The sequence below is a fragment of the Neolamprologus multifasciatus genome, chromosome 15 (genome assembly GCF_963576455.1).
Source record: "Neolamprologus multifasciatus chromosome 15, fNeoMul1.2, whole genome shotgun sequence".
In the NCBI taxonomy this organism is placed as follows: Eukaryota; Metazoa; Chordata; class Actinopteri; order Cichliformes; family Cichlidae; genus Neolamprologus; species Neolamprologus multifasciatus.
The window spans coordinates 24,495,007-24,520,330 of record NC_140453.1 but is presented as its reverse complement, the minus strand read 5'-3'; the positions used below and the strand labels follow the sequence as shown (position 1 = coordinate 24,520,330).

The window sequence follows — 25,324 nt, the reverse complement described above, 5'->3', positions numbered from 1 at the left end:
TCATACACCCTTGGCTCCTACGAATCTAGAACCTGTCTGATCTGGTCCATATTTCCCTTCTGTCCTCGTACTGTGGTTAAAGGTAACTATACTGCCCGTACTACAGGCAAAGAAGGCAAGAAGTAACACTAACAGGTCTTACATGCCCATTACTAGTACTGCACCACCAGTGTTACAAACACTGATTGAGGCTGGCACTACGAATTTAAATGACCTCCCAACCAAACAGAAGCTGCCCGATTAAAGGTTCACAACAGAAACCAATCAAACTCAGATTAATATTCTTAGTTTGGGTAAAACCAGCAGATCACCAAGTCCTCACTGAGTGACACACCTCCAACACCTCTTTAAAGACAAAGCTTTATCTTTAAAAAAGGGGTCTGTACTTTAACCAGGCAGCTAGGTGATGTTGCACCCATCAAACATACAAAAACAGTGCATTTGTTTAGGACTATTTTCAGTGGCGTGTTTGGCGCTTTGAGTATTTGTGGCAGCAGGACTCTTCAGGGTAGCAGTGCAGCTCACTGGCATGTTTTTAATAGTTTTCATGGAGCTCATAAGAGGTTTTTTGACTAGAATATTAAACGTATACTGATCCCACAACACACTGTCAGCCGTTTTACAGCCGACACATCCAAACTGTACTCTGATGTAGTTCCGCCTGGCAGCTCCAAAAACAGCAACCAGGGGGTGAAATACCCCACTCTCAGACTTCATAAAAACTTCAATTTAGAGCAGGGACCACATCGAGTTAACCTACGACAGTTTGAAGCCCAGCAGAGAGGTGTAAATCTTTATTTATTTATATGAAAGAGACTTGAAAAAAGAGGTTTGATTGTTGGAAGTTTTTTTTTTTCCTTTAAATTTACTGCAACATCTTCTTATGTCATGTCTTTCATGCGTTACCTGCCCATCCTTTAAAAATGCATTTATTTTGTATGCCTTTGGAAAGATGATGTTACAGAGTACAAACCTGTGCAAGAGGCCTATTTTTTTTTTTAAGCCTAGCTTCATGATTTGTCTGCATATATGAAGGCACTGTAAGAGTGAAAGGCAGCACCGTCAGAAAAATTAATGGTGCGATATGACGGTGAGTTTAAACACTGGCTGGATCCAGGGTACGAGAAGGTAATAAAAGTTTGTCCAGCAGACAAAAGGATGACATGGGTAAGATGAGGCAGCGGTGGAGTTATAAGAAGCCAGACAGACACCAAACTGTTCACCCTCTGAAAGGTTACTGCATGAAATATGTCTGCAGTTCAGCACAGAGGGAGAGTGACATTTGAACGAAGCCGCTTGGGGATCTGGAGCTGGCAATTTCACCCTGTGAGCTCTTCATCTTGTCCAATCTCATTCGTCTTGGCACACAACAGCTCGTCCAGGTGTGTCTGAGAAATGCAGGCAGAAATAAGAGCTCTCCGTGAGGACCTGAGCAGCTCTGAAGGCAGGACCTACCACCAAATAAACTGCAGCTGTAAACTGAGGCTGTAAGCAGTTTGCTGAAACTTGCAGAGGACTCTTACTCAGCTGTTTTTACTGTTTGAATACACAGCCAGGGTTTCAGAAAAAGGCCAAACAATGATGGTATAAAACTGTCTAAAGCTGTCACATGGGTCTCCGTTTTCAAATTTAGTAACACCCAAACAGTAAAATCTCTTGTTATTCCTTTCTGCAAGACTACAAAATGACTGAGCGGCTCAACAAAATGCTGAAATGCATCTAATGAAGACTGTAACTGACAGAAGTGATCAAGTTAATGAGAACAAAGGGGGTTAAGTGCTAAAACACAGGCATGCACAACCTGTAGCAACTTACCCAAGAAGTCTGGAGCATGTGAATGAATACGAGATTTCAGTAGGTTTGTCAGAAGATCGCAACTTTTAGAAAAATGTTAAAATTTTAACCCTGGAGAACCCATGGGGTCAGATCCGACCCCATTGGTTTACTAGGGAAACCATGGGGTCAAATTTGACCCCATGGGTTCTCCAGGGTTAAACGCCCTGTCTCACAGTGATGCTGAAAACCCTTTCCAAAGTCAAAGTCTTGAATAATCAGGCCCCATCATACCTTGAAGCGCTATACAAATACAAATACAGGCCATTTTGAAGACCTCATAGTAACCCAGAAGAGCTGTTTGCTCTCAGACTGCAGGCTTACTTGTTGTTCCTCGAGTATTTAAAAGTAGAATGGGAGGCAGAACATTTCAGGCCTCTCTTCTTTGGAGCCAGCTCCCCGTTGGGATATAGGAGACACACATAAATAAAACTGGACCTTTTCAGTGTTATTGAAGGGTGAACTGGGGTATTTGATCGATTTAAAAACTAGTTGTATAAACAGCAGCAACAACAAAAATAATCTGTGTAAAAACATGAAGCAAATGACCTGAATATGAGCAGATCTGTAAGGTAACACTTCATAACTGCCAGTTTAGCACTTATTATCTGTAACTAAACTTTAGTTAATAGTTTTTATTAAAACTGACATTCAGCATTGAGCTGTAGCGAGTGTCTTTGCTGTGATTCTGACAACGCTGACTGTCACTACATAACAGACATTTAGCTGCTTCCTCCAGCACAATTCACTACTCAACCTTTCTGATGATGAGTGCCATCAAATATGTCCTCAGAAGTCAGTGTGCCATATGACTGCATTAGCAATAAATTTAATAACGCTCTATATTAACAGTTACACACTATATAGAAGAACTTTATAGAATTATATTTGTGCGCAGATGTTGGCAGCTGTCAGCGAATAGTTTTCAGCTATTTTGAAACAAAAAAAGACTTTTTATCCATAACAGGATAACAAATAAACTGTACAACAGAAAATACAAATGCTATTTATGGTCTCCTCACAACAATGATAAGAAAAGTAAACTGGGCCAATATGGCATGTTTGTTAATACAGAGATACACATGTTAATGTGATCTCTGGTCTCCCACTCAGAGAGACAGGTCTACGAGTGTCCAGCATTCAGACAGCTACCTGAGGACACTCATGTGAGAGAAAATCTGCTCACACAGATATGTAGAACCAAATACTGTCAATAAGGCCTCTGCAATGTTCTGAAGACAGTTAAACTTGTCAGGTAGTGATGTTCAGCAGGTGAAAATGCAGCTCCATGAACACGCACAGCTGTGGATTCCAGCTGCGTTCGTAGTTCTGCAAACTTCGACCCCCACAGAGTCGAGCTTTTCAGTTCAATCAGCTGCATTTCGATGTCCTCTGTGTCCAGCCAGTTAATGCGAGACAAATCCAGCTGCTAATTAAAGCTTTCTGGTTTGATCAGAAATGAAAACATTGGTCCATACACAAGAAAGTCCCGAAAACGCATTGTGAATTCTGTCTCGAGTCTACGGATGTATCCGTGTATTTCCGCAGTGCTGATACTGCGCTGCGCGGAAAGCTCCTGAAGCATTTGGAATGTGGACATTTCAACATTGCTTGAAAAAACTGCCAGCTAGCAACGTCCCTCTCACCGGTAGGCTAAGTTATTTTTTAGCCAATTACAAGTTTAATCTGGTAGTTGGGGTTGTTAGCTAAGATACCGTCATTAAGAAGTGGCACAACTAATGTGTCTATGCGTGCTAATTTGCGATGTGCACCGCTGGCCAGGTCATTTATTTTTTTAATGCACCTCCTCAGATTAATTCACTGTGTGTCGTGCCCAGGGTTGGACCACCAGGTATTATAGGAAAGGCCATAAAGCATTTGAATGAAAACAAACGCTGTTGTGACAGTGATGTACGCTGTCTTGTTGGTATATGTATGATTTCTATACATTTTACATCAGATAAAAACTTTGGTTGTAAGATTCAGATAATTATTTATTAAAAGCTAGACATTTTAACCCTTTAAAACCGGTCGGAGTGGGCACGCTCCATTTTGCGTAACTATTTTTTAAATCCCTGTAGAACCGGAACCACGTGAGCTAGCACAATAAATTTTTTGCACATGAAACCAGAGGAGTTGTACTTACATCTTATGCCATCAACTTGTCCTTAGTCACATTTCCTGTTGTTAGAAACTATTTTGTGCAACTTTAATGTATTTACAGTTTTGAGAAACAAAACTTTTTTGTTCCTCAAAAAATTTCTCTAACTAGAAATATATGTAAAAAAACAAAACAAAAAAACGATTTTTTGTAGTTTATTGCACTTTTTTGCAATTTATGTAGTTATTATAGACTTAATGCATACATATTATCAAAATCTGGGCTATAACAGTTATATTGATGTATAGCAACTTGAAATGCTCCCAAAAATGGCACTACAGCATGTACAAATATAAAGATAACTCTGGCGGACTTGGTTCTATGGTAGGTCTTAAAGGGTTAAATGAGAATAAGAAAGAAAAGTATTTCTTGTGCCCCCCTTTCTCTGTTAATGCCCCACCTGCCCCCCTGGCAAAACTTTGCTAGACCCGCCCCTGCACAATTACCAGTTTTCAGCTACGTAGAAAATGATCCTGGTGTTATTTGTCTCTCAGAAACAGTTCATAACTTCCCTTCAACTCATTCATTTCATCTAAAAGGTAAACCTGTTTCTCCATCACCTGTTCAGCTCACCACATATCCAAACCGATATTATGACCAGCAGCTTTACGGCTTTGGCTCCAGCAAACATCGGCTAATACTAGAAATTAATATTAAATAAATTCTAACAGCAGCTGATCAAGCATAAACGTGCTGCTGTTGTTTAACGCGACATCCGCTGGTTTCCTCTTTCTGGCGCAAAGTGGGCGATAAACAAGAGAGAAAAGCCGATCAGCTGATCATTGATCAGTTTCATGATTGAAGTAGTAACAGGAGAGTAAGGGGGAGAGAATGAGAGAAGAAGAGGCAGCTGTGCAGCGTAAAGACACAGAAAAACTCAAGCTTTGTGTCTTTTTTAATTCTAGCTGAAGTACGGGACAAACTGTGTTCCTACTCAGCTCAATACAAAACGCGTAATATTTTCTCTGAATACGGGACGATTCTGGTTTTTACAGGACTAAAATTTTTTAAAATTTTACCTTATGAATAAAATAAAGTTCACTATCAGTAACATCATAGCACCCACCCAGCTGTATAGAAACTCCGTCATGCTAGCTAGCACGCAGTACGAGTTATTGTAACTGACTGTAAAAAGTCAGCACAACGAAAATAAACTCCACCTAAACTTGGTTTATATCTGACCCAGATAGGCTGCAGGTTATAACTTCTTACCTGAAGTTCAGTTCACCTGATATTCGGACCTGCGGCTGCCTCGGGTCTCTCCTCCTTCTGCCTCCCCTTTCCGTCATCCACCTGCTGGCTTCTGTGGAAGCTCTGCGATAGCCACCACCAAGCAACTGAGTTATTTTTACACATCGACCAGCATCCGGCCAGTCCACCACCTTTCATTGTTTATACCGTTACAAAACAAACAAACAAACAAACAAAAAACAATCGGCCCATAAAAACGAAAAATCACCATCGCAATGCCCGGTGGGCCGATGGCCAGTCCAGCTGTGGCACGCGTGCCCTGGGTTGCCGACCCCTGCACTACTCCATATTTCTAGGAATACAAAGTTTTAAAAAAGCAGTGATTAAAGTCACTTTATGGTGTTTTTAACTTTTTAAAACCTAATTCTTATGAGTCACTCGATTCAACATTTCAAGTCATAATAAGAAAAACAAAAGATTAAAGAATAAATCACTCCATGCTGGATGATCAGTTGTTTTATAGCTGTCCCCCAACAAAGAAAAACTGCGAGAGGACTCGTGTTAAACTGCACCTGAACCTCGCCTTCCATCTCCAAAACATAATTTCCAGGACCTCTGATTCATGTATACAGACCACCTCTTGTTTTGTGGGGGAAAAAAGTCATCACATAAAGAAGAGTTAGAGCGTTGGTGAATGGACACACTCCCCTCTGCTTTACAACAATGACTTTCTCTGGATGTCAGAGACCTAATGCTTCTGACTGACAAGACAAACACAAGAAGCTTTTCGATTTAGATAAGACTTGTGCTGGATGGCATGAGTTAATATTTCCACACAGCAAGATGAGAAAAACAAGTTAAATATTACAACATGCAGCTGTCAGCCACAGCACCAAACACACTGACAGGTGAGGAGAATAACACTGATTATCTTGTTACAGTGGCACTGCCAAAGGGTGGGATACATGAAGCAACGGGGGGACAGTCAGTTCTTGGTGATGGAAAGAAAATGGATCTGAGACTTTAGAAAGTCACAGATTGTGATGGTTGAATGACCGAGACAGAGCATCTCGACAACAGCAAGGACCAGTGATGAAGTACCCACCAAAAGTGGTCCAAAGATAATCAGTGAGCCAGCAACACAGTCAGCCCGATGCTCACTGATGTGTGGAAGGAGTGAACTCATGCATGCATATTCAAGTGCAGATTTGATTTATTTGATGCCATTCACACAGAAATTAGAGAAAGGGTTTAGGGTCTTTCTCAGGGCCTTGAATGTATTGTAACAGCACATTTCAAACAAGTTTGGGCAATTCTTTTACATTTCTTCATAAAATAAACATACAAACAGTCAAGACTGTGGCTCTCTGTCCAAGTGAAACAGGCATGAGAGCCAAATAACTTAATCTGAAATATAAAAAAAATCCTTGATGTCTCTACAGGAGAGAACAGTAGTGGTGGCTGATCACAGGATCCTCTCAACCTATCAATATAGCAAAGTCTACCACAGAGAGAAGACTGAAAATATAGAGGTTTCAGTTAAGTTGGATGGGTTTCTCCCAGAAGGTCGTCATGTTAGCTTCGTGTCAATCAGTTCTGTTTGACTCTAGACTACTAACAGCCAGACGGACAGACAAACATAGTTTGAGAGATATAATTTTAAAATTTTGTGTGATGGCAGATACCAATAACTATTTGAGCTGATTTAATTTTAGTGAAAATCAGGTCAAGGTTACAACAAATGTCAAAATCAGTAAAAAACATCTTCAAGCTTCCCAACAACACACCTGGTCTTTGGGGACATAAGTACCTAGGTTTGCTAAGCTAACCTTCACCTTCATTATTAGCGCCCAAAGTTCACCTTGGAAAAAAAAATGTCAAGAAACCACATAGAGTAATACATCATATGAACAGACACAAAGACAGCTGTGCAACACGCTTTTTATTTTTTCAATTCAGCATGACAGTGACACCATAACAGGCTAACGTCATCATAAAAACAAAGTGCTAGTACAAGTTAGTGTACACTAACATACAACATACACTAGCATACAAAAGTAATGAATTCATTCATTACTTTTGTATTCTGATGTATATTAGAATAATAAAATACCAAGGCCTGCCTTAACTCACACCAAACCTTTCAGGAACAATGAATTAGACCAACAATGACCCAAAATAATCAGCAAAGTCGATCCAGAAATCTTTGAAGGTTGAGGTACGACTATGTTGCTCATTAATCTGATTTTATCATCATTTCGACCCACAAACAAACAAAGGCTAAAAACGGCTACAATAAATCCTGACAAACCATCACAAATGACTGAAGGGTCAGACTGAGCTGCATGCAAAAGACTCTCCACAGCGTATTACAAATTAGCATTTTAACAATGATTATGACAATTTGTCCAGCTACATGTTAGTCCTCGATAAGAGGAAATTGGGTATAAAAATGTCTGTAAGTGCTCGAGTTTTTAAATCTAAAATTAAAGCTGAGACTGCGAATCACACCTAGGTTCTTTAATTTCAGATAAATTATGGTGGGGAAGCGGATCCAAAATTATTCGCTTTATATAACCTATAATTTCCGCACATTTGGTTTATGTATTTGCAAAACAAAGAAGAACTCCAGGCAAGACAAGGAATACTTTGAGTTTAAAATCCTGAAAGATATAACATTTAAGTCCTTCTCTCTTTTTTAAAGCAATTGCATGAGGTAATAACAAGCAGATGAATCATTTATTTAAAAGTAAGTTTTATTATTTTGTGTTCAATTGTGTTTGCAATTAAACGAAAGTTCCTGACAGAAACAGAGCGACTGCTTGTGTATAAAACATCTCACGATAAACTGGATCAAGACTGATGTTGTTTATTAAATGATTTCAACAGTTTTAATAGGCAGGGAGGTCATAATAATGCACGATAGTGTTCTCCCTCATCTCTGTCAGTTAAAGGGAGACACTGAAATCTACTCAAAGCTCCACGAACTTTGCCAGACAATCTCGTCTGCTCACAGATATGAAATTGTTCTTGAACGGCGTGTTTAATAGATTAGTCTGGTGTCAGAAAGCTTTACAGTCGTGTCCCGGCTGCCGTTTTTTCCTCCTCGATCATGTCAGGAGCCGTTTCCAGTATTATAATTACCCCTGCCCTTCATCTCTGACCTCCTCTGCCATATACGAACTGTCTTTGACAATCAGTTTGACTGGCAGAGCGATGGCGTGTTCGTCAGAAACAGAAAGAGTTCATTAAACAGCTATCCTCAAAGTCCTTTCCAACGTCCTGACCCAAGAAGTTACAGAGAATGCAAATTTTTAATGGAAGCTGAGAGAAGGCTATCAGCTGCACAATGAAAATGCTTAGTGTGCTGGAGAACCCAGAGCCCCGCGTTTAAAGATAGAGCAGTGAATGACCACACTTTGCTTTAGATATAAGCGCTCTTAATTATTTAATAAGACGGTTCATAAGGTGCTCCTCTGCAAACTACTTAACCCTTTCAGGCCCAAATTACATTTTTTGTTGCTACTGCACAACCAAGTCCTGCAGTGGTACGTCTGTGTAAAAAAAACCTCATAAAATATGTATGTGGGGTAATCAGGCTGTTAGTTCTTAACTGTTGCAAATCTACAACGTCTGCCTGGAGAGGGTTAATAACAAATACGTAGAATAAGTGGGACCTCTGAGTATTTAAAAACCTAAAAATAAGTCAACGTTTGGATGGCATAAAACATGCGACACAGCAGGGTTCAGTGTGTTTTCCATTTTTCCAAGCGCATGTGAAGCGTTTTCACTTTTCCAAGTGAAAACGCTTCACATGCTCAACAATGAAGGCCGTTACACCTGGTTTCTGTAGCCAGGTCCACACTCCTCCTGCCAGGAAAATCAAGCTAAAGGGGTTTTTGTATGCTTGCATTTGATATGACAGAGCAGCTGTGTTTATCAGTGATGAGCTAATGATGAGCCATATTCCAGTCCGATCGTGTTACAGGTTAATCAGGAGTGACAGGAAACATGTAAGCAGACAGCATCTGCCTCTCCAACTGCCAACCACGAGGTCGAAGAGCTCAGACTTCATGAAAACGTTGTGCTGAAAAGTTTCATTACCCTATTTTCTGTTAACACCGACAGACTGCGAACTCTTAACTTGGAGAATGCAACATTTCATTCATCAGACCAAAGCAAACACTGGAAACAAGAGGAGAGCAGAAAACTACAAAAAGTAACATGGCCAAGCAAAAACCTCAACCTGTGCCTTTGTCAAAACAAAGGATGTGCATGATTTTTAAATATTCAAACAGTTATGATAACATATACCTTATATATCAGTCATGGATGGGCCTCCCAGAGCCTGGACCTCAGCATTTCTGAAGCAGCATGAGATCATCCTGACAGAGAACAGAACTAAACGTAGAAACATCCAAAGAAGAGTTTTGATTGTCCTTCAAGTAACTTGCAGAACGATTCCTGAAGATCCTCATAGAGCTGACAGAGAGCTGCTCAGGGTTTTACAAAATCTTTAAACCCATTTCCCTTTTTCCCAGATAAATTTAAAGGGATGGCTCAAAACTTTTGCACAGCACTAGTTATTCCAGAAATCATCACCTGCTGCTGCTTTTTAATGCTTTAATGAGTTAAACGCTCTGTAAAATGTTTTTACAGTATTACTGTTAGCAGTGCGCAGTATCTGGGATGTTTCAGTGCCAACAGCTCTGAATTAACATGCAAAGGCTTCGTCCCAAAGCTGCTGTTTTGTTCTATAGTTCATCCACCACACCAGAGCACATCGATAACAGAAGAGGCAGAAAAACCAGTTTCTCCAGGCTCGGCAGCATCAGTGCACCAGAGTGCACCAGAGCCTGGAGCTGCTGAATTTTAAGAATGGGCCCAGCTGAGCTCAGTGAACTGCATCACCTACAGAAGAACGATCACATTTTAAAAGCTTTTTCTCTGCCTGTGTACAACCATGTCTGACTCAGAGGAGAAACTTTACACCTCTGTGCTGAGCGCTGCTTCATTCTGCAAAAGAAAATATCAAAACCCAGACTGAAAGAGGAGGGAGCACATCAGAAACAGTGATTGCACATGCATCACTGATTGGTCAAATCGAACCATCAAAGAGGATTTTTGCTCTGAGTCACATTGGGGAAAACGGTTGGAGGAGAAGTTACTGGAACCGTGCGCAATAAACTTTGAATCTCGCCCCCTGTGAAATGGGCGCTTCGAAGATGGGGACCACATCGTTTTCAAAGCGACTTTTGTTCCATGAAGATGGTGATAAAACATAAAAATAACAGAATCAGTCAGCTATCAGTTTCTTTACTGAATGGGGTCAAGCTGGCAACTGCATGCAATCTGGTTCTGCTAGTACGGTCATTAAATGTGATAAATCAGTGAAAAATCACAAATCTGTTGCTGTCTGCATTAGCAAAAATTCACAGCCAGAACCTCACAGATCTGAAAGAGAAAATTCTCCATAAATAGGGCTGCGATCTACCTCACTGGGTTTAGCAGGTAGCCATTTACTGTGTTATCCACAGTGTTGGGTAAGTTACTTTAAAATAGTAACTTAGTTACATTACTAGTTACTTCTATCAAAAGTAACTCAGTTACTTCAAGTTACTCGTTACTTTCAAAGTAACTAGTTACTATGGAAAGTAACTTTGGTTTTACTCATAATTTTCTTGTTAATGTGTTGCTTCCATAACTTTGCCAGTCTTCTAGCTTGCTTACTTGCCACAAGTGCACTGTGCCACCTACCAATAGAAAGGAAAAGATAATGTGCATATTTCCACGAGAGAAATCCCACGCCTGGACCGTCATTGACTGCTGCCATGATTCTAGCCTACGTCACAGCGTCATGTGCGCCTTTACATCCAACACAAAAACTGCAGTCGTGGTGCTTTGATTGTACTCAGAACTCGGAAATTCTGCCTTCTGAATAGGAAGATGTAGGTAACACCAGACTGCAGATGAGCTGCATACAGGGCTGGATGGGGACAAAAAATCTTCCCGGGCATTTTGACTAGAGACCAGCCCACCATTATAGGAAAAATCATAAAGTCTTTGAATGAAAGCAAACGCTGTTGTGACAGTGATGTACACTGTTTTGATGGTATATATGCATCAATCTATCAATCGTTTGTTGTAAGATTCAGATAATTATTTTTTAAAATCTAGACATTTTAAATGAGAATAAGAAAGAAAAGTATTTCTTTGTGCCCACCTCTCCCTGTTAATGCCCTACCTGGCCCCCCTGGCAAAACTTTGCTAGATCCGACCTGCACAGTTACCAGCTGTCAGCTACCTAAAAAGGATCCTGGGGTTATCTGTCTCTCAGAAACAGTTCATAACTTCCCTTCAACTCATTCATGTCACCTAAAAGGTAAACCTGTTTCTCCATCACCTGTTCAGCTCTGATGATTCAGTAAGGACATCTCCTGGTTTCATCTTCATGTTTCCCTCTCACCAGATAACCAAACCGATATCATGACCAGCAGCTTTTTTGCAGCTGTGGCTCCAGCAAACATCAGCTGATACTAGAAATTAATATTAAATAAATTCTAACAACAGCTGATCAAGCTTAAACGTGCTGCTGTTGTTTAACGCGACATCGGCTGGTTTCCTCTTTCTGGCGCAAAGTGGGCGATAAACAAACAAGAGAGCCGATCAGCTGATCATTGATCAGTTTTCATGATTGAAGTAGAAACGGGAGAGGGAGGTGGGAGAATGAAAGAAGAAGAGGCAGCTGTGCAGCAAAGACACAGAATAACTCCAGCTTTGTGCTTTTTTCATTGTAGCTGAATTACGGGACAAACTGTTCCTTTTCACCTCAATAAGAAACGCGTAATATTTTCTCTGAATACCAGACGGGACGGTTGGCAACTCTAATAACTTATGAACAAAATAAAGTTCAACATTAACTTCATAGCACCCACCCAGCTGTATAGAAACTCCGTCATGCTAGCTAGTACGCAGTACGGAAAAAGTCAGAATAACGAAAATAAACTCCACCTAAACTTGGTTTATATCTGACCCAGATAGACTGCAGGTCATAACTTCTTACCCGAAGTTCAGTTCACACTTGGACCGGCGGCCGCCTCGGGTCTCTTTTCCTTCTGCGTCCCCTTTCCCTCATCCACCTGCTGCCTCCACCACTTGCTAATGTTACAGAATCTGTGGATGCTCCGCGATAGCCGCCACACGAAGTAACGAGTAACGACCCTATCTAAATCCCAGTAACGACTAACGCGTTCCTGATTTTGGCATAATAACTAGTTACCGTGCTCGTTACCTCAATAATAACGTAGTTACTGTAACGCGTTACTTAATAACGCGTTAGTCCCAACACTGGTTATCCACCAGTTTTACTCCAGCTTTCCTGTTTTCTCCAGACTGTTCTATTTTAAAGACTAAAAACACCCAAAAATATATAATCTCAGCATAAAAAAATAAGGAAATTGGTACTTTTTTTTGAAAAACTTGTTCAATCTTCCCCCTCTGTGCCAAACAGCTTTTTCTGCTGTTGACTTTTGTTTGGTTGGGCTTATTGGATTGGATGACTGAAAGGTCAAGAAGTGACACATAATGGCAATTTAGCAATTTACTGATTTAGCAAACAGGGGGATCAGTAGCATGTGGAAGAACCGCACACAGCCACAAACGCCTGGCACTTCCTCCTCATGGTGGTCACCAGCTTGGCCATGCTGCTGTGAGTGACGGCCTCCTAACTGCAAATTAACAGGAGCTCAGCAGCCTTGCTTTTATACAGAAATATGGCCAGTTCAGTCCCCCAATGCAAAGAGATAAGCTGTACTCGTCGGTGCAGGCTGACCCTGAGTAGTTGCAGTTTCTTGGCAAACTCTCTACATTTCTACATCACACGGCAGTTATTTGCAAACCTTTACCAATGTTTCAGAGTGACTGCAGTCAGTCCGATTCAGACAGTGATTGTTTGGAGACAGTTTGCCAGGCAAAGGTGTTAAATGCTCAACCTCCAGATGGCCTGTTGGTCACTGCAACTACTTTCAGTGCAACTACTGATTTTTGATCTTTACGTTTTTTTGTGCAGTGGCTTTACAGGTTTACATTCATAGATTGTAAAGAATCACTAACAGCAATGATAAATAAGAATTACAATTTTGAGGCTCTCCAGGCTAAATTTGTTTTAATGCGAGTGTAGCTTAAACAGATCAAATGTGCCCATTACATATATCACATACTTTTAAAATGATCAAGCGCTGCTGCTGGTGTCGTAGTTAAACCCCGTTCTTCCGGCTGATGTCGCTCAGTTTGAATTCACTCTGCATTATTGTGATTATCAGTCCTGTAAGGCTGCACAGCAGCGCATCTCTGCTGGGACATTTAAGTTCTCGTTAAACTGAAATGATTTCACACCCTCTTCCTTTAAACCGACAACCACTAAATATCTCACAGGGAAACTCCTGTTTCTTCAGCGTAAGTCCCGACAAGCAGCGAGAAGAAATTGCCTGCAGCCATCTTGGTTGGACAAGCAATTTTTTCCCTGAGCGTTCAGACGGGATAACTTCATTTTTCGCCGCTCAGCTCACTTTGATCTCCATTTCCCGGCAGCCAGGACCTGCCAGGACGGTGTCATGTGTTAAAAGCAGCGTTCCCCATTATGGACTCGGCCGGCTTTGAAAGAAGGTTCAATGTCATGATGTCAACACGGCTGCACAAGGTTACTGTAATGGAAACACACTCAGTGCCAGCTGAAGCTCACACATGATGCTTTCAAAATAAAATGTGTTTCCAGCACGAAGAAATCATCTGAGGTAACACTACATATATTTATATATGACTGTGTGCTGAAGCCTGGATTGTACTGACAGGAAACACTTGTACAAATAAGACTTTTTGTTGTTTCAGCTAAAACAAACTCCTGTCAGCACCCTGGCGTGAACCTCAGTGCAGGAAAATCCTGGACACTGCATTAACAGTTTTAATGCTCAGAAAATCTTGTTAGCAAACAAAACACAAGTTTGAGATGTGAAGTTGTAGGCATGCAAATAAAGCGCAGAATAAAATTGTAAATGTAAATCATTTACAATCACATGACTTCTCTGAATCTTCAGACATGCTGGTTAGATGTGCTGTAATGCTCTCTCTTTCTCTACATCTGTTTGATGTATTAACAGTTTTTATTATTTTCATTTCTTTTAAATGGCTCCAGGAAGCAAAGATATGGCTGCCATTCCAACCAGGCCGTACTTGTTCAGTCTTTTTCGTGAACTTTAACCTCCCACAGGCTGACTGAGGCCGGTAGAGTCTCAGATGGAGCTCTTGGGTCTTTTGCTGTTTTGCACAGTTTGACCTCAGGGTGAATCTGCTGGGATGTCTAATCCAATGTGGCAACTGAATGCTGCAGATCAGCAAACTGCTGTAAGCACATACAGCAGCCGTTTTACAGTATGTGTTCACAGTTACTGATTATAAATCAATCAAGTGCATTTGACTGGCAGCACGTTAGTGTTACTCACACTTTAATTCATAGTTCCTCATCCAAACCAAGCCAAGGATTTTCAGTAATGAAAATACACCTGACCTGTGACCCCCACTACACATCCTATCAGTCTTCTATTATTAATCTATAAACATCTGCAAATAACTGACCAAGTGCAGCTTTCAGTCACCCCTGTTGGCTGCAGGGACTTCTATTAGAAAGAAGGAGGACAGCTGCTGTTGGCCTGCAGCAAAGTTTACAAGAAATATGAGGAATCAAGAGACTGGAGAAATAAAACTTCATCTGCATACAGAGCGCTTTAGCTTTTCATTTATTTTGCTGTATAACACAAAGCAGTGGTGGCTGGATGTTTCTCTTCACCTTGGTTGGAGGAAATATAATTTTTTTACATGTGAAGGTTTTGATGTCGACTGTAGTGCATCCAGGTTTAGTGTCCCGTAAACTGGACATCGGGCCACCGGTTATGTCGAACTGTGTACACTTACGGCAGAGCAACATCGAACAAACACTGTTCAGAGTTCATGTGGGAAAAAGAAAAAGCTCCAGTTTCATGAGGATGAAAACAAAGACAGCAACATGTGACCTCTCTGAACAACAAATATCTGCGTTGCTACAGCCACTCGCAGCCTCCCTGAGAGCCTCAGAGTTGCTCCTCTCTTTTATATCTTTGTAACTGAATCTTTTCTTTCTTTTTTCTGTTTTTTACAGAGGAATTGATCAAAAGAAAAACTGGAGAGACTGAAAACAGTTGTGCTGTTTGCAGAGCCGGCTTTTAAATCCACCCCAGCGACGCGTCTCTTTCACCCCTAATCACACTCTGTGGTTGTTGGTGGTTCACTGGACTAATGATCATTTTTTACATTTGCCTCTGAGCTCTCTGCTGCTGCTGGAGACTACATTCAGCTGAATCGACAAATATTTTCACACAAACCCCCCCAAAATTAAATATAATAATAGCCTCTTGGGAAGCTGGCTTTTGGGTGATGTTAGTGTAAAACTAAATGACCTGAAGGGAGGTGCAGCCCTGAAAAGTAAATGTGCAGAAGAAAAAAAGTCTGCACCGCTTTTAGTTTGAAGACAGAAAATGACACAAAGACGAAGGAGATGATCCCTGTGTGAATGAAACCGTTAGCATGAGCCTGTTTTTGAGCACGTTTCACACAAAATACCCAAACAGAAAAGATCACAAAAGAAAAACTACAGTGCAAAAACACATCGATGAGACGTGATTACAGTAAGCACATTTTGGGGGCTGTAGTCTTTTCTCCATGTTGGTGTCCAAACTCTGAAAATCTTCACATACTTTGTCCATGTTGTCATAAAAGAAGTGTGAGGCTGAGTTTAGTTTAGGACATCAGTGGTGCCCCTGAATGTCTCCAAACAAAGACACTGTGGTTTTTACTGTGACTTTCACCATCATTCATTCTTCTGTGCTGCTCTGTCTGCCAGTTACTCTGCAGATCTCTGCTGCATGAAACAAAGAAACTCCCCACGATACACACTCACAGCACTGGGCTGAAGCCAAACTACCCATGATTACTGCAGCTGAAAAGAGGATACGACTGGCTCCAGTCATAACTAACTGGCATACTGAAAGTCAGCAATGGCTCAACACACAACAGTCCAACTGGTCTCCAAACTGGGAGCATTTGTTGTAAATGGCCTGCAAATGGTAAATGGCCTGTATTTGTATAGCGCTTTACTTAGTCCCTAAGGACCCCAAAGCGCTTTACACCCATTCACACACACATTCACACAGGCTGTCCTGAGGCGGAAAACGATGAGGACACGTCCATTTTCAGGCAACAAGTTAATGAAAACAAACACACCAAAAAACTAAATCCAGGAAGTTGGGAAAGGTTTGGTGAGACAGCAAAAGAATGTAAAGAAAAAATCTCTTTGAATCTGCGGATCATTGCAGACTAAACAAAAACTGTAAAATAGCTCAAAGCTTCTGTAAACAAAGCGACTGTGTACATTATGGAGACTCAAACAGAGCAAACCCTCTCCAGCCCGCACTGAGAAGCTTAAACCTGTAACTGTACAGCTCTAACCTTGGGGAAGGTTTTCCTGTACTCACCCCGTCGGGCCAATCACTGTGCAGCAGCATCCTGCTCAGCTCCCTCAGTGGCTCTTCCACACGTCTCACGAGCTCAGCCGACGGCAGCTGCTGGGAGCAGTAGAGGTCCATCGCTTGGGCAGCGATCTGGCAGGCCTTCAGGAGGAGGTTGTGTGATCCCAGCGTGGAAGAATCCCTGCAGGCGGCCGCCACAGAGTCAAGGAGCTGGCACACGGTGTCAGCGAGTACTGACCCCACGTCTCCATCACACCCGAACCACAGAGCTTCCACTCCTCTGCTGTTCCCATCCACTCGGTGCAGGGCACACAGCGACTGCATGAACTGCACATGAGGATGCAGCGCGGCTTCATCACGGTGACTGCAGGGAACCAGCGGTGGAGGGGAAGCGGCGGCAGGCTCGGCTTTATGCAGGAAGAGCTCAGGAGTCTCTGAGTCACAGTCTTGCTGATGTTCTTCGCTAAGCTCCACTATTCCCGGACCAAACAAATCCTGGGAAGGGTCATCCATCCTGCTGCTGTCTGCAAAAAGAATTACACAGAAGAATGAATCGAGCGCACACCATCTTCGTTTCCTGCTGCCTCAATGGGTTTGTGTGTGTGTTTGTTACGATAGCATTAATTTGGTATTTTAACATCTGAATTCTGAGGTTGTCTAGTGATTATGACCGAAACACCCAATGAATCCAAGGTCCACTACTGACGATGTGTCCCAAAGTTTAATATGATAATATAGATCAGAACTCTAATCCCTAAACCTAACCAAGGAAGGTAGAAAAATGGCAGATTAGCTTGGGTAAAAGACCAAAACACCCTGTGAAGTTGAGGCACACAACAATGTGTCTCGCTGGTAAAGTTTCTGGGCTGCCTTTCCTCATAACAGCCATCCCTCAAGACTTTCTCCATTCGAACCAGTACATGAGCATGGATTGTATCATCTAGTCCTTTTACTGAATCAGTCACACACTGAACACTAAAGTCAAACATCAGCCCCTTCGATCCCTCTGGTAACCCTATTCAAGCTGACATCACAGATAAAGCAGCTAAAAAGATGGATGGATGAACACATTGTTTAAAAACATGAACTAAAACAGAGATTAAGAGTGTAGACAAATTAAAGCACAATCTCACATCTATGGAAAGGATGCAGCTGATGCATGGATACCATATAGTATCTGTGATGTCACTAATAATTAAGTAAAAAGATATATCTCGATGACTTCTACTGAAAACATGATGAGAAAGCTGTTCAGAGGCTTTAAGTTAAAAGGCGAATGAAGGTCAGGTCTCATCAATAAAGCGGTTTTGGGGCAGGAGGCCATCGCGGCCTGTGGGCGGGGCAATACTGGCAGCATATGTATGGCTTGGTTTAATATAAATAGTATAATAATCATGTAATTATGCCATAAAGAAGATAATCACAGTCACTTATTTCAAATATGATCCCCGTCGTCAAGACAAGCTGTCACTGAGCTGCCTTCAGCTGAATTTTACTGTCGACCTTGGAAGTTACAAGGTGCCGACGTCTCATAAACTGGAGTTTATGTTTCAGCTTGTGCTCTTCTTCACACTCAAAAACGTCGAGAGCTCACACCTCTAAACACCTCATTTTTTTAAAGAGGGAAACTGTTTTAAATACTTTTAGAACGTTATCGTTAATGGTGTGGCATTTATAGTATCTAATGAAGAAACATTAGGGGCCAGACTGATAGTCTAATTTTGTATAAATATGTATTTACTTAAAGTGTACGTTTAAGAGTTTCTCAGAGGTAAAACTTCATTTTTGACCTTGAGATGAACCCTGATGCTTTGTTGTTTTAAAGGTCTCTAAAAACAGATCAGTGGGCCTCTGCTCTCAGAATTACAGCCGTCTTACCTCGTAACCCTGACAGCAGAGGCACCTCGGTAGCCCTAAATGTCTCCCTACGGCCCTTGAGGTTTAGATTTAGGAGGACAAACATTTTCCTTGAAACAAAAGGTGTCATAAAGGTGGCTCTATTTACAGCTCTGTGTGTTTTTCTATGCAACAGTCTGTTAAATGACAAAAAGATGGAGCCTCTGCTGGGAACCAGGATTCATTCAGGTATGGGAAATGAATGATATCATCATTTAAACCTGTCATGGCACCTGGCGAGAACCAGCAGGCAGCTACAGGTCTCCCACATAAAAGAGGAATGATGGGCAGTAAGTGTGGAAAGAAGGAGAGCGCATATAAATGTGCCATATAGAGTTTTAGAAGTAGACTCTGTAAATAAGCAGCATTTCTACAGGATTTAATTCAAATTTAAAACTCTTTATTAATTATACTAATAAGCCACTATGACTTCAGTGAGCTGACTCTGGAGAAAGCCCTACCTGCCACCTGCGTGCTGCTCTTTGAGGCGCACGTCGCTGTGGCGATCAGTGCTTCCTGCCGCAGCCTCAGCACCTCCCGCTGCAGCTCCTCTGCTTTCTTCTTCCAGCCTTCATCCTGACTCCTCAGCCTGCAGCCCAGAGCCTCGGCGTACTGCCTGCCGCTCATACCCAGGGGGCGGTTTCTTATTAGAGCCACCGCCACCGCCACTTTAGCCTGCGTGGAAAACCACTCGGCTCGACTCAGTCCTAAAAGACAGGGGCGAATATTTCAGGAAGTCCACATCCCAAAAACTGATGGGCTGACTAACTGCATGAATGTAGAATGTAGAAATGTTATTAGAAACATAGTTTTATTAGGTTAAGCATATTTAATGTGTGTTTTTTTAATAATATCTATATTTTAAATAGGTTTAATTATATTTTCTTTCAGTTTTAACTTAAAATAAAAAAGTGAAACTTTAACTTTTGTTCTTCTTCCCTTTAATTAATTTTACTTCTCAGGTTTAATTTTATTGGATATTATTTACATTTTTTGCTCATTGGATTTTTTTTCCTTTTACCTTTAATGCATTTTGGGGGGGGGGGGGGGTATTTTTACTTCTTATATTTTATTAAAATTCTTTACTGACTGAACTTAAATATTAAAGCCAAATTAACAAAAATTACACATTTTTCCTTTTTTCTGTTGAGAGTAAATTTACTGTTCTTTATAGTCTAACTTTTACATTTGAAGGTGTTAATTTATGTAATTGTTATAGTTTAAGTTAACTAAACTAAGTTTAGTGAGTGTCTTCTGTCACATTTTAACTGAGTGCTTATCCAATGAGCCACAGTATAATAGACAGTACACAGGACAATACAAAATATATAACGCATTTATTCACCGATACAATGAAATTATGTCCTTCATGCTGCTGATGAAGGCCTGGTGGTGATCATTTTGTCCCAATTTTATCCAAATATATTATGCATTTATTTTTGGACAGGCAGCTAATAGAGCGCTAGAGAGAAATAAACCCATGACTTTATTTTACAGCTCACACAGTTTGAATCCTTCCTTTTTTATTTTCTATATTTTCATATACCCTTAGCTGAGAGGAGAACTAAAACTGAGTGAAATTTTGCTTCAGGTGAAGTTAAAACTACAAACTACAAAATCTAATGGGACCTAGCTAGCTGCACAGCTAACAGTCCAGCTAATGTTCACCATTTTTCTCTGCACTCTTCAACAAACTGATATACAAACTACACAAATAACTATTTACCTGTTAAGCCGTTATCCTCTTTCTCCATTAGCCGCTGCCTGTCCTCCTCACCTTCCGAATAAACTTAACTGAAAGTCCTTCACTTTCAGAGCCAGCCTATCGTCAGCAGCTAGAAAGATGGTAGTGATGTGTAGGTTGGGAACGAAATGGCTCTTAGAGCCGGGTCTTTGACGTGAACAACGCCAGCCGGCTCCTTATCGCCAGCCATGGGGTTTTGGTTTTTTTTTTTCATTCTCTCACTCTCTCTCTCTCTCTCTCGCACTTTTTTTCTGCTTCACTCTGCATGCGAGCCCTGTGCTTTGTGCAGAGCAGAGGGGGGAGGGGCGGTAGTTACACTTGCTGTAACACAGGAACAGAGCAGGAGGGAGAGAGAAAGAGAGCCAGGGACAACAACATCACATTAGAAAGGTATAGTAATCATCCACAACTATTTTCAGTTGTGGATGATAAAGGATTCAGAAAGTTTATTCATGCAGGTCCATATGACAGAGAATGTGCATCTTCTTTTTGTTTTCATATTGTAATTTATATTTAATTGTGTTGTGGTTTGCAGCGTTTTGTGTTGTTTCATTTTAAATTTGTTTAAAAGGAAAAAGCTGAAAATTTAAATAGTTAAAAGTTGAAATGTAAATAGTTGGTTTTTGTATTTAGGGCTGTGCGATATGACCAAAATCTCATATCCCGATATTAAGACATCTATCGTCCGATAACGATATAAATCACAAAAATGTAACATTTTTTGTAAATTCTGTGAATCTCGGGCAGCTCGACTTGCGTGAAGTGTTTCCAGCTGTGCGTCGTGTACCTGGAGTCAAGTGTTTTAACTGATGCATGAAACGATACATTTTTAGACATGTTGTAACGGACACCGTTTTCTTTGTGAGTATTTATTACACGGCGTGCTGCAGGGAAAAGCCTGTTCTAACGTTTGAGTCTAAGGTTTATTTTTTTAGCACCTGACGGCTCTTTGTTGCTTCTCCTTCTCTTTTGCTGATCCTTAATATCTGCATGATATTAAGGATCAATTACAACCTGGCTTCCTGCGTTTGACATCAAATCTACAAACGGTGTCTTCAGCAGGAAAAAAGCAGCTTGTAGTTTTTTCTCCTAGTTCAGCTAAGAATTCACTGGAAATTACCAACGTTTCCATGCAGTGATGGCTAACCTTTTGAAATTTTGCTGAATGAAATGCTGAAGTGTCCTCAACGGCAACTTCAGTTTGAAGAAGCATGGCAAAAACACTGCCTTAACATCTGCAGAAACACAGCTGCACCGGTCTCAGGTGCAGTCACAGCATTTTTATTAGTGAGGAAATCATTTCAGACTCCAAGCAGAATTATTTTGACCTTAATGCTAAATGAAAAAAAAAAATCACTCACATTCTCCATTTTCTGTCGCTTATTCTGGTTCAAGCTGTCTAAACAGACATGTCCTCCCAAGCCACCACCTCAGCTTTTCAAGAAGGAGCCCGAGGAGCCAGCTGAGCCACATGTTCATCGTGTGCTCCCAATGGGACACACCCAAATGCCACACCCAGCAGGCATCCTAATCAGATGCCCAAACCACCTCGACTGGAGGCAAAATGACCACAAACAGATGTAAAATAATCACAAAGTGAACCCAGCAGATTCACAGTCATGATAACTGACAAATGACCACAAAGAAGAAAAATATGCATGCAAAACAGCTACAAAATCAAGTACAACACCCACAAAGAGACACACAACAACAACAAGCCCTGTATCTGCCCTCTCTCCTGGACCCAACTGAAGAAAGTGAAATTAGTTTCTTGTCCTTAGAAACATTTTATTGTCTTAGCAGTTTTAGCCCTGTTTGTTTTTCTCCAGCTCTACATCCCACAATCGCCTCCACTCTGGATGGAGATGGATGTTTGCTGCTGCTGAAATGAGCCAGCCAGCTTTTCTTCATTGTGAAGAAGCAGCAGCTTGTTACAGAGGCCCTTTTGGTTCACTGAACGCCTCATTCCCCCGCTGAGACCGAGGCCTTTCCAGAAGAATTCATTTCTGAGTGTCTGCAACGTGCAGGTGTGCGGGTGAAAGTCAGCAGGAGTTTGGGTGGAGGAAGGGGAGCATTGCATTGACTCAGATGGCTGAGCTGCACAGTATGGAAGCAGTGTGGACAGAAAGAGAGATGAAGTGTGCTGAATGATTTATGCTGAAAATCTTGCTCTGATTGATATTGCTGGAAGCTCAGAGCTTAAAAATTGAACATCATTTGCTGAAGGAAAAGAAGTGTCCACAGGACTTCTTCAGCTAAACTAAGGCAAACTTTTACTGATGTCTCTCTAAGGTGGTTTGACGTTATTTAATAACACCAGCTGCTTGACATGTTGACCCTGTTTCCTGTCCAAGCGTTTGCTGAAGCTCCTTTGTTCCTTGTTTGCCCCCAAAAAACTCATCGTTCTCAACCTTTACAGCTTTTTATTAGAAGTATTCACATGCAACACGTCTTTAACATCAGTTTTTAAAAACTTGTCACATACACTGCAGCCTAAATCCACATTTAAACCCGAAAACCTTGATTGAATACGAACATTTATTAAACTGTAAAATAGCCTGAAATTTAAGCTAGAAGACAGTTACTTGGCTCCCAGGAAGACACAGGGAGAACATGCAACGTCCACACAGAAAGACCAGGGCCAGATGGTCGATTCGAAACCATGCAACAGTGCTAATAATGACCTACTGAAAATATATGTAAAATAATGATAGAGACACTCAAAATGACCACATACTGACATAAATTATCCACAAAGACAATTAGAATAAATACACACAGATGTAAAAACAACAACAAGAAAATAAAACACAAAAAAATAAAATAAGCAAGAACATATAAAATCACCATTACACTCAAGATTATGACAAAACTACATAAAGTCGCCATAGATACTCTGAGCCACTTCACGCCACTCTGAGACAGGATATTTCTAATTTTAGAGATATTGCACAAATGAAAGAAAGCAGTCTTACATATTTGTTTAATATGTGCATTGAAGGACATATCCTGGTCAAAAATAACTCCAAGGTTCCTCACAGTGTTACTGGAGGCCAAGGTAATGCCATCCAGAGTTAGAATCTGGTTAGATACCATATTTCTAACATTTTCAGGGCCGAGTACAATAACCTCAGTTTTATCTAAATTTAGAAGCAGAAAATTACAGGTAATCCAGGTCTTTGTGGCTTTAATACATTCCTGCAGTGCAACTAATTGGTGTGTGAATCCGGTTTCATAGATAAAGTTGGGTGTCATCTGCATAGCAGTGAAAATGTATCCTTTACCTTCTGATGATACTGCCTAAGGGAAGCATATATAATGCAAACAGAAATGGTCCTATAACTGAACCCTGTGGAACTCCATAATTAACCTGAAGAGGACCCTCCATTTACATGAACAAATTGGAGTCTATTAGATAGATATGATTCCAACCACTGCAGCTCAGGAGTTAAAAATAAGTTAATTATATTTAAGACTGAAGCATTAATTAATGGTGGGACTTCTTTGAACAGTTTTGTGGGAATGGAGTCTTAAAGACATGTCGGTGATTTGAAGGAAGTAATTCCTGAAGTTAACTCAGAAAGATCAACTGAAGGAAAAGAGTCAACATAAATAACAATGCTATTGAAAGTAGATGTACATAATGCTATGTCTGTGTGATGGTTACAAGTATATTTTTTTTTCTGTAATGGTAAAAATTTTATTTGTAAAGAATTTCATGAAGTCATTACAAGTTAATGTTAAAAGAATGATTGCCTCAACAGAGCTCTGGCTTTTTGTTAGTCTGGCTACAGTTCTGAAGAGAATCCTAGGCTTGTTCTTATTTCCTTCGATCAGTGATGAATAATAAGATGTTCTAGATTCACGGAGGGCTTTTTTAAAATAGAGCAATAAACTGACTTTCCATGCTAAATGATGATCTGCTGGCTACATGAGGAACAGGAAATGATACTCTACCGCAGAGTGAACCAACACCAAGTGAGTGTAAAACACCAAACAAAAACACCACAAATTGGCCTGAAATAGCCAGAAAGACACCCATAATAATCACAAACAGATGTAAAATAACAATAAATTTACTCAAAATGTTCACAAATTAAGAGAAAATGACCACATATTTACATAAAATAGTCAGAAAGGCATTCAGAATAGCTGCACACAGATTTAAAGCTACCATAAACATAATTAAAATGAGCAAAAACTGTTGTAAAACATCTACAGAGACACTCAAACTATTCGTGCAATAGATAAAATGACCACATATTGACATAAAATAATTAGAAACATGCCTTAAAGATCATAAAAATACTCAAATTTACCAAAACTGATGTTAAATATTCATAGAGATACTCCAAATTCCCAAAACACATGTAAACTGGTTATAAAAACACTCAGAATTACCACAAATTAACATATGATGACCATGAAGATGAAAATGACTTGTGAAAATGGTTGTTTTTTTTTTTTTTTAAACCACTGAGTTATGTTGAATTAGCTGCACTCATGCATGGGGTTTATTTTGTTGATTCTTAGTGAGTATCAGTGCGGCCTGGAAACAGTGTGTTACTCAGACACAGTTGTTATCTGAAGTAAACTGAAGGCCTGCCAAGAAAACATTTGCCACACTAGTTTAGGCTTCTATGATGAATGAAGCCAGAGAGTCTCTCCATTTTCAGCTTGATAGGACCTGAAGGCTGCAGAGCATCGAAACCGTGTGACCTCAGTGACCACAATCCATCACTGCAATGATGCCGAGCACCTGCTGCTGCCGCCTCCAGCCGTCCTGTGTTCAAATGGACATGAAAGGAGAACAGACGAGGAGAGTAACAGCAGACGTCTGCGCTGGCAGCATTTACAGTATGTTCCTTAACAAGGTCACACCAGGATATGAAACAAACAAACATTTGTGTGGAGACATCCAAGAAGACTTCAGATAAAACTGTA

General features: G+C 40.7%; 1 protein-coding gene and 1 long non-coding RNA gene across 5 annotated transcripts in view; both read right to left on the bottom strand.

Moving 5' to 3' along the window:
* The window catches only part of mei4 (meiosis-specific, MEI4 homolog (S. cerevisiae)), a 66,675-nt gene extending 46,084 nt beyond the window's left edge, over window positions 1-20,591 (bottom strand). For 2 of the 4 annotated variants that reach the window (XR_014869514.1, XM_085133630.1), the window contains exons 1-3: window positions 20,363-20,591; window positions 19,098-19,343; window positions 16,747-17,264 (exon numbers count right to left, since the gene is read on the bottom strand). Coding sequence is in view for 3 of the 4 variants with exons in the window: in XM_085133630.1 (XP_084989756.1) it covers window positions 16,747-17,264; window positions 19,098-19,343; window positions 20,363-20,390 (792 nt within the window). In the remaining variant the exon portion in view is untranslated. The remainder of the gene's footprint in view (window positions 1-16,746; window positions 17,265-19,097; window positions 19,344-20,362) is intronic. The other 2 variants (XM_085133629.1, XM_085133628.1) reach the window with 2 other exon arrangements.
* On the bottom strand, window positions 8,976-16,740 carry LOC146502152 (uncharacterized). The gene is made up of 3 exons (XR_014869518.1): window positions 12,532-16,740; window positions 10,026-10,707; window positions 8,976-9,825 (listed from the first exon to the last, which is right to left on the bottom strand). It is a non-coding gene; the product is annotated as an uncharacterized LOC146502152 (long non-coding RNA).
* Window positions 20,592-25,324: the final 4,733 nt, after the last annotated feature.